Raw genomic sequence first — 16056 nt, 5'->3', positions numbered from 1 at the left:
GGCCAGGCTGGCCTTGAACTCCTGACCTTGTGATCCACCTGCCTCGGCCTCCCAAAGTGTTGGGATTACAGGCATGAGCCACCGCTCCAGGCCGTCTTTTTTATTTTATATGCTTTAGTGTATCCTTAAAACCCACCTTCCTAGGATTTCTCTACATTGCTTAATTATCTTGTAAACAAGGATATAAATAATTATCTTATAATGCTGGTTCCAGTTCAAGCTACAAGAGTATTATTTCAGCATGGATACCTTGAGATTTGCTTTCAGAACCTTGATGACCATGCTTTATCCTTGGAGTGGTGACTGCGTGATTACTGGTTGGGTTAAGAAAGAAAGGCAGTCTGAGGCAGGGTACTTTTTATCCAAGTGTAAACCTAGGCGGGAAACTGCATCAACTTGTACCAAATTGGAAGGAACCATGAGTAGAGAAATTGAAAAGTAATATGCAGAATTCAGAGTCAGCTAAGGTCATAGCTATTTTCAGTTATACAGTGAGTGACATGGGTCATGATGGTGATGGGGCTAAAACCTTTGAAAATTAGGATTAGCAGAGGGAGCAAATAGTAGCAGCCACGAGCATGAGTGATCTTTCAAGTAAAGCACTGGGGTGATGGTGCTTTATGGCTTTTATTCTCTACCTTTCTTTGAGGACCTTAACAGATTATAACAACCTTAGTGCTTTTGTGTATTAAAAGTATTCTGATCCTCTTATTCATTAGTTCAACAAATATTTTCACTGGAAATATATTTTCTAGGCATTGTTTTAGAAGCTAGGCGTATAACAGGAAAAAAGACAAAAACCTCTGTCTTCAGGAATAATGCATTCTAAAGAGAAAAGATCGATAACAAACAAATAAGGAAAACCCCTGGTATATCAAATAATAACACAATCTGTGAATTTAAAAAGGGCAGAGAAAGTAGGTATGATGTGTGGTAAGCAGGAGGTTGTGAAGTTAAATGGGTGTCAAAAAGGGCCTTACTGCAGATATACTGTGTGAGCAAGGACTTGATGTGGAATGCACCAAGACATTATCGAGCAGAGTAACATTCCAGGAAGAGGGATCAAAAATCTCTAATCCTGGAGGATGCCAGGATTCTTCAAGAAACAGCTCTAAAGCTAATGAGGCTGCGCTGTAATGAGAAAAAGGAATGATAGGAAGAAATGAGGTCAGAATGCCACACAATGTCAGACTTTGTAAGTAATTGAAAAGTTTTTATTTAAAGTGAAATGGAAAACAGCTGAGGAGTTTTGAACATGTGAATGATAGTGTTTGGCTTTGGTTTCAAAAGATCACTGGTTGGATTTGGCTTACTTTGAAGACCTGGTGTAGGAAGAAGTTGGAGTTAGAGGGGAAGGGGTGGCAGAAGCTGCATGACAGGAGGCTACTGCCATCATCTAGGTGATTTATAATGGTGGCTTGTAGAGGGATAATAAAGGTAGAGGTGGCAAAAAAAATGATCTGATGCTTGACAGAGCTCACAGAATCTGTTGATGTATTTGGATGTGGGAGGTTAGAGAAATAGAGGAGTCAAAAATGATCCAAGTTCTCAGAACTGAACATTAGGATTTATATAGATGTCACTTCCTGAGAAAGAAGAGACTGTGAAAGGAGCAGGTTTGTGGGGAGAAAGAGGATGTTACGTTAATGGTATCAATAAGATGTTCACACAGGGATATTGAGTAGGCAGTTAGAAATATGAATCTGGAGTAGAAAGGAGTGGCCTGGGCTGGATCATTTGAGATTCTTAATGGCATGAGATAGGAAGAGAACTCCCACTCTTCAAAACAGGAGTCTCATAGATGCGTTCCAAGACTCTGTGTTCCTCCATGTTAATTTAGGTGCTAGTGAGGAGGTCCCTGACTTCTTTTGATGTCTATCTAGAATTTCTAGACATCATTACTCTGATCTTTCATCTTAATATGGGGCTGGAGGCCTCAACCTGGACAGACAGTGTGAGGGAGGCAAATTTCAAATGTAATCTCACATAAGAAGTGATTTTTGTGGCCACTGTTGGTATTTTTCAACCATATTTGTTTTTCACTGCCAAATATGATAGTAGTGATATGTTAAATTACCATAATTCTTTGTAAGGCGATACTGTTTACTTGGTAAGATGCTCTGAAAATTTTCCTCTCTAGCACCTGCAATATAATCTTCAATTTATTAAGCAGATTTAGTGCTGAAGGAAGCTGAAGCACTATACTTTCCAAGGAAGAAAGGGATATGGGGACTGTAAGTGGACTTTTACCATAGTTGTATAGGTATATCAGTTATTATATAATGTAAGGGAAGTAGACATCAGTACTCCTTCTCTGCAAAGACTGGTTTTGACCAATAAGCATTTTTATTTAACAAATAATATTTCTCAAGTAAAATTCCATACTGTATATAGACTGTCATTGCATACTAGAGATACTTTTTTACATTTTAGAAGTTGCTGCCCAATATGCACTAGCTCATTTGTTTGCATATTTTCCCACCTATTACAACCCCAAGTATCCTTTGTAAGATGTGTGCTTAAATATAGATTCTACATTGTCATTCTACCGCCACAAATTACAATTTTAATCATACTTTTTTAATAAAGAAATGAGTCTATCATACAGTTCTTTGCATTTACAATATCATGTCTGATATTAAACCATGAATAATGGGTTGAAAAGGAAAGTAGTAGCTATTTAGAGAGTTGTCTTGGCTGGGTGCAGTCGCTCACGCCTATAATCCCAGCACTTTGGGAAGCCAAGGCAGGCAGATCACTTGAGGTCAGGAGTTTGAGACCAGCCTAGCCAACATGGCAAACCCCATCTCTACTGAAAATGGAAAAAAAAAATTAGCCCAGGCATGGTGGCAGGCATCTATAATACCAGATACTTGGGAGGCTGAAGCAGGAGAATCATTTGAACCTGGGGGCTGGAGATTGCAGTGAGCTGAGATCACGCCACTGCACTCCTGCCTGGGAGATAGAATGAGACTCTGTCTTTTAAAAAAAAAAAAAAAAAAAAAAAAGATGGGGGGAGGCTATCTTGATTATCTCCAGCAGTGCTTTAATTCTATCTTGAAAAGCCAGAAAATGCTACATATGTATAAAATATGCCTGAGGCTACCCATATTTATCTTTGACTAGCATATTGGAAGTTTCACTAAAAATATCTACAGTATTTACATTCTCCAAATTATGTCCTAACTTAGTTAAGCCTATACTTATAGTAAATGCAAAACATATTGGTGAATGAATTAACTATTTTGTAAATTCCCATATGAATTTTTGATTTTCCTTTGAAGGTAATGGATTTGAAGTATTTTTCCACATTTATTTTCTTTAATAGTGTTAATTTACCTAGTTTTGTGCTGATGCCACTCTAAGCAAAACACAAAGATCACTTTGAGGATTTCATAGAAATAAAAAGCAAAAAACTGTTTTATTTGTATACAAATGGAGAAATACAGTTATACTTGGAAATTGGTGGAATCCATACTTTGACATAATATAATGAAGTTGTTAAATATCATTGGCTCAATAGTCTCCCTTTTTAAAAAAACTATAGTAAACATGCTGGGCATGGTGGCTCACACCTGTAATCCCAGCACTTTGGGAGGCCAAGGCAGGCAGATTGCCTGAGGTCAGGAGTTGGAGACTGGCCTGGCCAACATGGTGAAACCCCGTCTTTACTAAAAATACAAAATTAGCCGGGCATGGTGGCTCATGCCTGTAATCCCAACTACTCAGGAGGCTGAGACAGGAGAGTCACTTGAACCCAAGAGGCAGAGGTTACAGTGAGCCGAGATTGCACCACTGCACTCCTGCCCGGGCAATAAGAGTGAAACTCTGTCTCAAAAACAAACAAACAAACAAACAAAAACTATAGTAAACAATAAAAGCATTTTTTTTTCCATTTTCATTCTCAAATATCTTAAATATTTGTGGTTTTGTATCAAATATTGCTGTATAGTCCCTAACATTATTTGTTCTGGATTCAGACAAGTAGTTAGAAACTTTATTTTAAGACAAGATAATCAGATCAATTTTCAAATAAATACCTTTTCTATAAAAGATTTCATTGTTTATCGAAAAGAATTTACTATTGTGTATGAAACATGGGAAACTTGAACCAAATTCCAAATCCTACATGCAATACAATACTACTCTGCCTACGAGCATGTTTTTGTGATGCTATGTGAGTACGGTGGAAGGAATCTATACATAAAAAAGACTCAGATGGCTGCCTTGCTGATCTCATGATTTAAGCCAAGCCATAACAGTGTTTTTTCTATATTTGAATGTCTAGAAGCTATGTGATATTGTAAATTGAGATTGCCCAGCTTGAGAGTTTGTATACATGAGTAAACCATTATATAGTGTTGATCACAGGACAATAAATTTAGCCATTGTGAATGATATTGCTTGCCTAGATGGCTGAAAACGCTCTCATGATGCTCATATAATATATATTTAGAAGTTGACTATAGTAAAATAATGCTGGACTTCAAAATATAGCAAATATTATGCAGTAAAAACTCGATCTGGGAGCTATTCTAGAGTACAGTGCCATATTAATCATATTTCCTGAGAGAAAAGTGACTAACACTTTCACTGTTGTGTGTTTGTGTGTGTACAGAAATATACAACTGGTAAGGGTCACGGGACTTTGGAAAAGGAATACCTAAGTGGTACAAAATTTTATACCTATTCTGCCATAAGTAGATTTATAAAGTCTGTTGTGTACATGAAGTAATGTTTTCTTTAGCTAGAAAATGAGCTTTTTTCACTATCAATGACTTTGAGATTAATTTTTCTTTGTAAGTTTAATAACCACTGTGTACTTTCAATATTTCTGTTCTTGCTGAATATTTTTATTTATCTTTAAAAGTATTAAGAAAGACTTAGCATTTAACCCAATTAAGTGATATGCTCAGTCACGTATTGATAGTAAGCAATCAATTTAGGCTGGTATTCACAATATTTAAAGAGTCACCTTCTTCTGACTTTTAACAATGTTTGATGCCTTGCTCAGATGATTTCAGTTGCTCCACTTCGATTTCTTAGACGATGTAATACCACTGAAAGTAAGGTACTTAGTGCATCTGAAACTCACGAAATTAAATAATTTAATACAACTTAAAACTTTTATTTAAATAATGACCAGTTTGCAAACAATGTAACTTTTTTTTTTTTTTTTTTGAGATGGAGTCTCACCCTGTGGCCCAGGTTGGAGTGCAGTGGCATGATCTCGGCTCACCACAACCTCTGCCTCCTGGGTTCAAGCAATTCTCCTGCCTCAGCATCCCAAGTAGCTGGGACTACAGGCATGCACCACCATGCCCGGCTAATTTTTGTATTTTTTGTAGAGACGGGGTTTTACTATGTTGGCCAGGCTGGTCTTGAACTTCTGACCTCGTGATCTGCCCGCCTTGGCCTCCTAAAGTGCTGGGATTACAGACGTGAGCCACCGCATCTGGCTTAATGTAACTAAAATGTCAAAATGCTTTAAGCTAACAATACATAACAACTGAATGCAAAGGATGAACCTTGATTGGAAGATGGTTAACTTAAAAGAAATCCATAAAAGAGATTTTGGGAACTAGAGAAATTTTAATATAGAATATGCATTAGATTATGTTGTTAAATATCAATATATTTAGGATGATAATTATATTGTTATGTTGAAAGATTACTTGTTGAAAAATACATACTAAAGCACTTACAGGTGAAGCATTATTGTGTCTGTAACTTATTTTCTAAAGGCTTTCATAGGTGTGGATCCATAATATATACATGATATGTACTTACATGTGAGAAAGAAATTAATGTGGCAAAATATAACAATTTGTGAATCTAGGTATACCAGTATTCATTTTACTCATATCTCAACTTTTCTGTAGACTTGAAATTTTCAAAATAAAAAGTTGGGGACAACATGCTTATTCTAGTAAATGAAATTAACTTTTTATTAAATGTCCCTATTTTTATCTTTATTGCTTATTTCAGAAAAGTTTTAATATATCTAGAAACAGAAAACATTGACTTTTGTAAGAAACAAGTATGTTTATTTAAGACAAACTATTATAAAAAAAATGCTAGTGAGTTTATACTTTGGAGGTTATAGATTTAGAAAATTTAGGCTGAATTTCTCTAAACTAAACATTTACACTATTAATTAGAGAAGGTAGCATTTACTCAGGATATGCATGCAACAGGAGATTCAGAGCCATTCCATCCTGAATGTAGATGGAAAAACTTATTCACATTGAAAAGCAAAGATAAGTAACCCCCCCCCATTATTGATGAATTGTATAAGAAATGTGAGATAGCTACATCAATCAGAACTCTTTTTAAAAATTTTTATGAAAGCTTAGCAATAAAAAGGATGCAACGTTTAAAATTACAGTGTTTTAAGAGTGGTGTAATTGGCAGTGATAATTCTCAGTCACTTTTATGTATTTCTGCACTTACAGGAGGAGCCGAAGACAAGACGTGAGACATGGAAACCCACTGACTCAATGCAGAGGATTTAATCTAAAAGGTATTAAAAGTGAGCAATGGCCAACCTCAGTGCACAGTGGCAATGCTCCTTGTCACATTTCAGTAAGGGAAAACATTGTCATAGATTCAAACGTTTCACTTTCAAAAATATTTATTATAACATTCTGTGTATTTATATATGGTAATTAAAACTTAAAGGCTTTTTGTGTGTATACTGAGAATCATGAAAAACAAATGTCTCGGAACACATATACTTCAAGTATGTTAGCTGGAAGATCTTTCACACAGATTGTAATTACAGATTTTCTTAGCTACTATTTTCGTTCTAAAGAAAACCTATTTTCCATTTTGAGATTTACCACCGAAGAACCTTTAGAACAGCATTTTTCTTTACTGCAGTAAATATACATAACATAACATTTACTATTTTAACCATTTTAAGGTTTACAGTTCTGTGGCATTAAGCATATTTACATTGTTGTGCAACATACTGCCAGCCACGTCTGGATATTTTTCATCTTTCCCAACTGAAACTAGACCTATTAAATACCACCTAACCATTACCTCTTCCCTCCAGCCCTTAGAAACCGCCATTCTACAGGCCGGGCGCGGTGGCTCACGCCTGTAATCCCAGCACTTTGGGAGGCCGAGGCGGGCGGATCACAAGGTCAGGAGATCGAGACCACGGTGAAACCCCGTCTCTACTAAAAATACAAAAAATTAGCCGGGCGCGGTTGTGGGCGCCTGTAGTCCCAGCTACTCGGGAGGCTGAGGCAGGAGAATGGCGTGAACCTGGGAGGCGGAGCTTGCAGTGAGCCGAGATCGCGCCACTGCACTCCAGCCTGGGCGACAGAGCGAGACTCCGTCTCAAAAAAAAAAAAAAAAAAAGAAACCGCCATTCTACTTCTTTACGAATTTCTTATGAATTCAACTACTCTAGATACCTCCTATAGGTGGAATTATACAATATTTGTCCTTTTGTGACTGACTTATTTCACTTAAACCGAAAGTCTTCAAGGTCCATTCATATTGTAGCATATATCACAATTTTCTTCATGTTTAAGGCTGAATTATATTTTGTCATGTGTGTATTTATTGTGTGTGTGTGTATATATATACATATATATGTACATATGTATGTAGGTAAGCCACATTTTGTTTATCGATTCATCCATCACTTGGTTTACTTCCATCTTTTGGCTATAGTGAGAATCCTGCTGTGAACATGGGTGTACTACAATGCCTGTTGACAATCCTGCCTTGTGTCCTTCAATTAAACTAATTCCATCCTTCCCATTCTGACATGGAGTTACCATGTTACAATACTTTCCCTTCCTCAGTCCCACCAAATAAAAATATTTCCAAGCAGACCTTCCTTGTGGCTCACCAAGGTGCTACAGATATGCTGTTTCAAAAATTAACAGTGAGACTCCTATTTCTAATCCCTTTGAGTCTGTGCTTTCCTGTAGTAAAAAATGACATTCTTTTTACTATTCTAACTGCAAAGAGCAAATTAAGACAGATTTTGCTTACTTGTTCCATACATCTAGTTGAGGGAATAAATTCAAGTTACCATTTCTCCATTTGCAATTTTATAAAAGTGTATCAGTTCCCATCAGTAGTAGTTGTCATAGTGATAAGAATAATGGCAGTGGAGGTAACATCAAACAAATATTAATGCTGACTTTGTGTCAGAACCTGAGCTCAGTGTTTTTTAATGATTATTTCACTCAATGCTTAAAAAAAACCATACTAGAGTCCTATTATTCCTGCTTTATTAGTGAGGATTCTGTTCACGTCTAAGCTACCATATGGTAATACTAAATGTTTTGCCTAATTTAATACTTTTACTGAGAACCCTATGTAAAAATGCTATAATCCATGTTTTAGAGATGAGTAAAACTAAAGCACAGAGACATCAAGTAACTTGTCTAAGTTGACACAGCCGGTAGTGGTAAGGTCAGGATTTTACCCTACGTTCCACTGATTCTGAAGACAGTGTTCTCAATCACTGCATTCCACCAAGGCCACAGCTTTCTTTCTGCCCTTTCCCAGTGCTTACCTGTTTCCTCTATATGACACTGAGGATGGACTTTAGGAATGGGATAGACCTGGCTTCGGTATTGCCTGACACATTCACTAAAGTATTTCCTCATAACTCACAGCCTCAGTTTGCTCAGCTGTGAAAAGTTGAGAAAATGTGGCAGGAGTATTGTAATAATTAAGTTAACAAAGTAATATTAACAACAATCCTTGGTGTAGAGTAATTCTTGAATAAACATGATTTTATCAACATTACCTTAATTCACAGTCTCTCCTTCCCTTTACATAAACAAAACAAGTAAACAACGTATCCTACTTTGCTTGTTAAATGATTATCACTGCTTTTTACTGGCTGCCATAGTTGTTCACAATTTTGTATAAAAATAATCATGTATATAGCATTTTTACAGGAGAATGTGCTCTAAATTCAGTTGTGTTCTTTCTTTCTCGCCTTTTATTTTTGCCTGCTAGCATACAGAAATGCAGCTGAAATTGTCCAGTATGGAGTAAAAAATAACACCACTTTTCTGGAGTGTGCCCCCAAGTCTCCGCAGGCATCTATCAAGTGGCTGTTACAGAAAGACAAAGACAGGAGGAAAGAGGTGAGTAAAGCAGCACAGCAGCAATCCATCAGGGCTTCGGAGAGAACATTAAATCAACGTCCCTCGGTGAGGCTCAGATCTAAGGAAAAAGGAAAGGCATATGATCATCTTTTATGTCTTTGGGATGACAAGTGCCACTTTCCTTAAAATCCTTTGTCCTAAGAATTGATGGGTTAATTAGAAATTCTCTCTGCCTGCTCAACTCTGTAACATGGTGATTGAAACAAGAGCCTGGGCACTAAGACAGTGGTATTGATGTGAGGAAACCTAAAAGAAACAAGATGTGTGCAAATCCAGAAGCCAAGTTTTCACACAACAGCACCTTTGTGTGATTCACAAGATAAAAGGGGGCTTTTTAAAAAAAGTTTAATTTTCCTCAGCAAGAAAGTACACTGAACTATAACCTTCATGACAAAGAGCGTTTTTTCTGCTCTGTGGTAATCTGTTTCCATTGCTTTATTATTCATAACTCTTGTGCTTTGGTTAGGTAATATATGGAATCATTGTTTATGAGACCATTGCCTTTATTTAGTGATAGGGAAAAAGTCCTTAGATTTTCAAATAAAAACACGCTTACTGAAACTTTTCATGGATTGGAAAGAGCTGGGTTTTTTGAAATAAGGGAGACATTGTAAAATGGCATAGGGTGATATATTGTAAATAATGAATTTCGTAATATCGATGTCATGTTGTCCTGACAAATGAGATGATAAAAATATATATGTATATTTAAAGCCTTAGGGAGGTCTAAAACATACCATCATTTGTGCATCATAAAGTCTGATGGAGCCAAGGGGGAAGTGGAGCCTTCTGCATTTATGTGTATTCTTCTGTTGTGGGCAATTTGGTTACTACATTTAAGTTAATTAAGGGTATGTAGACTGAGTACCGCCTTAAGCTGTAGAACACAGATACTGCATCAACATTACTGATATAAATGTTGGTTTCATATGCAAAATACTTTCCGACTCTCAGACTTGTCTACCCAAATATCTTATGAACTGTTTCGGAAATTATGTGTCCCTCATTACTGGAATATTACACCATAAGCAGATGACTACTTGCAGGAGGAAATTGAATTATCTGGAGGAAAGATGAGCTAGTTGGACATCAGAGTCCCATCACTCTTCCAAAGCCTATCATGCTAACAATACTTTTAGAAAGATTTTAATAATGAAAATTATTGAGATCTCTTTTCTTTGCTGTAAAATCTGTTATCAAAGAAGTCTTGACATTTCTGCAGTCAAATTAATTTTCAACTATTTTGAATGGATATGGATTATAATAATTAGCTTGCAGAGTAACCTGGGTTAGAAGTCATAATGTGTGATGATGATTACTATACACAAGTGAGCTGTTAGGCCAGGGCAGGAACACAAGGATATGAACAGTCCTTCCAGAAAAAGCCTATAGGTATATATGTGAATTGGGTAATACTGAAACAAGGATCAACTAAAAAGTAATTTTCTTTTCTTCAGTAAAAAGTTCAATAGAATAATATATAAGTGAATATAACATCTATGATTTAAAATAAATATATATATTTGAATATCTGCCATATAAATTAATAGTAAAATGTAAATGGAATGTTAAGGATTTATTCCCTCTAATAATATTTCCAAAGTTCTATTTCAGAATGCTCAAGAATATGGAGACTCAAATATTACTATTTGACTTTCCCAATCTCAAAAACATAAGAATTTAATAATTTAATATTGCAATAACATTAGCTCTAACACAAGTATGAAAGTCTGTTTTGTTCAGAATTTAAGCAGAGCACAATTTTACTTATTCTTAAACTATTAATATTTTATTAAACTTATTGTGATCCTTTCTATTTTAAGAAAACATATGCTTCTCACTCATATTACTGTGTAAACATTAATCATTTTTTTAAGTAAGACAAATGATAAAAGCTCACAGAGCAAAGGCAAATAGTTCATACTAAGTAGCATAAAGTGAAAACTGAAAGCCCTCCTCCACTTCAATACTTATCACTTTTAATATCTATTGAATAATACTAATACTTATTGAATAATACTAATACTTACGGAATAATAATTACTCAGTTCTTATTCCCACTGCCCAGAGTAAGATTCCCAAGACTTATATATTTCTCCAAATATGTTCCATAGTTTTCTTCCCCTACACACACACAACACTCACACACACACACACACACACACACACACACAGACCCCGCTTGAATATCAGTACATGTGATTCAATGTCATATTTCCTGGCTGCATAATATTCCATCGTGTGAATATACTGTAAGTGTTTTTTTTTCAAAGCCATCTATTTGTTAGATAATTTCTTGTTTTCCTCTTATCAAAAACACCTGCACACATGTGAGAGTATATATTCTAGATAAATTCCTAAAATGTAATTGTGCCAAATATTATATACATGTTTAATGGATTTACCATATTGGACTCAAAATATTTTCCCAATTTTGCACAAATAGGATAACATTTCTTTTTTCTTTAATTTCTGAATGTATTTATACATGATTTGTTTTTGAGGGACATTTAAACTTAGTAAAATTAATTAATGTCAAAATTTTTTCTTCCTCCAAGTGACTCTCTCTTTTCTAGTTCTGTTCTATTATCTGTCTTTTAATACTATACTTGCCTTTTTGTGTTTTTTGTGTGTGTGTGTGTGTGCACAAACCAATTGATCTTTGATTCAGATATTATTAGTCATATCTTGTCCATTTGCACAGAACTTTATCATTTAGGAAAACATTTAACATGCATTATCTAATTTTGATTTTGATCAAATTTCTTTTTTCTTCAATGAAAGAGTATTCTTGAGTATACATGTCAAAGAACCTCTTACCACTTATGTTTTTATCTATTCATTGGCAATACTACAGGTGGAACTGTAAGGAAGGTTTCAAGCATTTACTGATACCCAGTAAATAATCATTTTTCCAGTAAAATCTATAAAGCAATTAAATATTAATTCATAGCTTTTTATTACCTTTCCTTGTAAAGTAAAACCACTTACAGGACTTAAAAGATGATGACATCCCAGCTAATTTTTAGACATTGTTTATTTGGGGATAATTGAAAAAGGCCCTTGATAATGTTCAAAATTCTGCCTCTGCTTATGTATTTTTTATTTAGAAGAAGATTCCTTCATTGAAACAAAAAGATAAAATTCACCCTTTAATTGTGGCTTCATGTTTTTACTAGTGAGTACTTTTTATAAATATAAAAGACTAGAACACCAGGATGGAATAGATATTTTAAAGTATCTGTGAGTTTCATTTACATATATTGACTGTGATTCTAATTTCAAAGGCAACCACAATTTTGTGCTTATATATGGAGAAACTTCTTCTATCCAGGGGAAAGCACTTTAAGCTGTTTTTGCCAATATGGATAATATCTTCACCCTGTCTTTATTAGATTCAATACCCCTGTGACAGTGTGACAAGATCTCCTGTGTGGTTTTTTTTGTTTTTTTTTTTTTATTTAAAGGCAGTGGAACTGACCAAAATTTCGTGTCCACTGAGAAAGATGCTAAGTAGTACTCAATACTTTTTTCCCAAATCTGTGAAAGTTGACACTATTCTGTATATGTTGGTCATAATCTAAGGAAATGTAATGTTCAGTTTCAGTAACTTTAATGTGTCTCTCTTTTAGGTTAAGCTGAATGAACGAATCATAGCCACTTCACAGGGACTCCTGATCCGCTCTGTTCAGGGTTCTGACCAAGGACTTTATCACTGCATTGCTACAGAAAATAGTTTCAAGCAGACCATAGCCAAGATCAACTTCAAAGTTTTAGATTCAGAAATGGTGGCCGTTGTGACTGACAAATGGTCCCCATGGACCTGGGCCAGCTCTGTGAGGGCTTTACCCTTCCACCCGAAGGACATCATGGGAGCATTCAGCCACTCAGAAATGCAGATGATTAACCAATACTGCAAAGACACTCGGCAGCAACATCAGCAGGGAGACGAGTCACAGAAAATGAGAGGGGACTATGGCAAGTTAAAGGCCCTCATCAATAGCCGGAAAAGTAGAAACAGGAGGAATCAGTTGCCAGAGTCATAATATTTTCTTATGTGGGTCTTATGCTTCCATTAACAAATGCTCTGTCTTCAATGATCAAATTTTGAGCAAAGAAACTTGTGCTTTACCAATGAGAATTACTGAAAAAGGTAATTACTCCTAAAGTGAGTTTTACATGAACTGAAATGAGCATGCATTTTCTTGTATGATAGTGACTAGCACTAGACATGTCATGGTCCTCATGGTGCATATAAATATTTAACTTAACCCAGATTTTATTTATATCTTTATTCACCTTTTCTTCAAAATCAATATGGTAGCTACAAAACTAGAATTGTTGCATCCCTCAATTGAATGAGGGCCATATCCCTGTGGTATTCCTTTCCTGCTCTGGGGCTTTAGAATTCTAATTGTCAGTGATTTTATATATGAAAACAAGTTCCAAATCCACAGCTTTTACATAGTAAAAGTCATAAATGCATATGACAGAATGGCTATCAAAAGAAATATAAAAGGAAGAAGGCATTTAAAATTGTGTGAAAACATGAGTTATTCATAAAGAGAAAATGATGAGTTTATATGGTTCCAATGAAATATTTTATTTTTTTTTAAGATTGTAGAAATAATCAGTTACCAGTATCTGTCATTGACCTTTGTTTCCTTATTCAGGAAGATAAAAATCAGTAACCTGCTCCATGAAGATACTTGATGGGAGTTATATCAGTGAAGCAGTTCGGCTTATATTCTTGTTATCACCTTCCAAACAAAAGCACTTACTTTTTTTGGAAGTTATTTAATTTATTTTAGACTCAAAGAATATAATCTTGCACTGTTGAGTTATTACTGTTTGTTCTCTTATTTCCTAGTCTGTGTGGCAAATTAAAAAATATAAGAAGGAAAAATCTTTGAAGTATTAGACTTCTAAATAAGGGGTGAAATCATCAAAAAGAAAAATCAAAGTAGAAACTACTAATTTTTAAAGAGGAATTTATAACAAATGTGGCTAGTTTTCAACTTCAGTACTCAAATTCAATGATTGATTCTCCCTTTTATTAAAACCAGTCTCAGATATCACACTGATTTTTAAGTCAACACTATATATTTTATGATCTTTTTGGTGTGATGGCAAGGTGCTTGTTATGTCTAGAAAGTAAGAAAACAGTATGAAGAGACATTCTTTCTTTCAAAAGGTAATGGTACTATGTTCACTGGTCTCTAAGTGTAAATGTAGTAAGTTTTGTGATGAATAAAATAATTATCTCCCAATTGTATGTTTGAATAATTTTATTAGAAAAATTTCATACTGAAATTACTTTCTCCAAATAAAAATTAGATGGAAAAATGTGAAAAAAATTATTCATGTTCTCATATATATTTAAAAAACACTACTTTTGCTTTTTTATTTACCTTTTAAGACATTTTCATGCTTCCAGGTAAAGACAGATATTGTACCATGTACCTAATCCAAATCTTGTATAAAAATTTTATTTATAGTTAATAATCTATGATGAAGGTAATTAAAGTAGATTATGGCCTTTTTAAGTATTGCAGTATAAAACTTCAAAAACTAAAGTCATTGTCAAAATGAATATGATTATTAGTCAGAATATCAGAATATGATTCACTATTTAAGTTATCATAAATTATGATAATATATGAGGAGGCCTCGATATGGCAAAAATAGTTAAAATGTATAACATAACACCAAACTTCATTTTTAAAAAAATCTGTTGTTCCAAATGTGTATAATTTTAAAGTAATTTCTAAAGCAGTTTATTATAATGGTTTGCCTGCTTAAAAGGTATAATTAAACTTTTCTCCTCTACATTGACACATAGAAATGTGTCAGTGTAAAGCCAAAACCATCTTCTGTGTTTATGACCAATCTATTCTATGTCCAAAGTTAAAAGTAAAATTGTTTTAGAGTCACAGTTCCCTTTGTTTCACATAAGCCCAAATTGATAGACAGTAAGGGTGTTTAGTTTTATACTATATTTGTGCTATTTAATTCTTTATATTTTCACAATTATTAAATTGTGTATACTTTCATTACTTTTAAAAATGTAGAAATTCTTCATGAACATAACTCTGCTGAATGTAAAAGAAATTTTTTTTCAAAAATGTTGTTAATGTATACTACTGGTGGTTGATTGGTTTTGTTTTGTGTAGTTTGACAATTCAGGACTTAATATCTTTTCCATTTGTATTGTACATAAAATTTTCTAGAAATACACTTTTTTCCAAAGTGTAAGTTTGTGAATAGATTTTAGCATGATGAAACTGTCATAATGGTGAATGTTCAATCTGTGTAAGAAAACAAACTAAATGTAGTTGTCACACTAAAATTTAATTGGATATTGATGAAATCATTGGCCTGGCAAAATAAAACATGTTGAATTCCCCAACTATGTTTCTAGCCTTTATTTTTAATGTAGGATTAACTTACTTGTTAGCATGATACAATCTACTGAATTCATATGATTTTTAAATATTCCTTTATCCATTTTTGTGAAGGTAATACATCTATTTCAAGATTTAAATTGCAGAAAGATGCACATATAAAGCTCTCCCAGTACCAATAGCCCTCATTTATTCGAGTCCCAACCCAAAGGACATCCAATATCATCCATTTTCTGTGTATACTTCCAAACAAATACATATTTGTTTTCTCCCAATATTGTACATCCATACACATCTATAGATACTTATTCAGAGTATGTTGTGTCTACGTTGGAAAAAATACACAGTTTAGGAATGCACAGTCTTTGGAGCCAGATTGCTTGCATTTGAATCCAGACTAACTGTATTATTCTGGGAAAGTTTTAAAATTCTGCCTTCCTTTCCTATACAAGTTCATACCAGTAAAGCATTAGGACGGAACATTTTACATGGTAAGTATTCAA

General features: G+C 34.4%; 1 protein-coding gene across 1 annotated transcript in view; it reads left to right on the top strand.

Annotated features, from left to right (window-relative positions):
• LOC105475389 (semaphorin 3C) overlaps positions 1-15558 on the top strand; it is a 179233-nt gene extending 163675 nt beyond the window's left edge. The window contains exons 16-18 of the mRNA XM_011730598.2: positions 6456-6523; positions 8998-9128; positions 12782-15558. Of these exons, the coding sequence (XP_011728900.1) occupies positions 6456-6523; positions 8998-9128; positions 12782-13195 (613 nt within the window). The 3' untranslated portion in view covers positions 13196-15558. The remainder of the gene's footprint in view (positions 1-6455; positions 6524-8997; positions 9129-12781) is intronic.
• The last annotated feature ends 498 nt before the right edge of the window (positions 15559-16056 follow it).

The sequence above is a fragment of the Macaca nemestrina genome, chromosome 4 (genome assembly GCF_043159975.1).
Source record: "Macaca nemestrina isolate mMacNem1 chromosome 4, mMacNem.hap1, whole genome shotgun sequence".
NCBI lineage: Eukaryota > Metazoa > Chordata > Mammalia > Primates > Cercopithecidae > Macaca > Macaca nemestrina.
The sequence above is the reverse complement of the archived record's forward strand: the minus strand, read 5'-3'. Positions and strand labels throughout refer to the sequence as shown.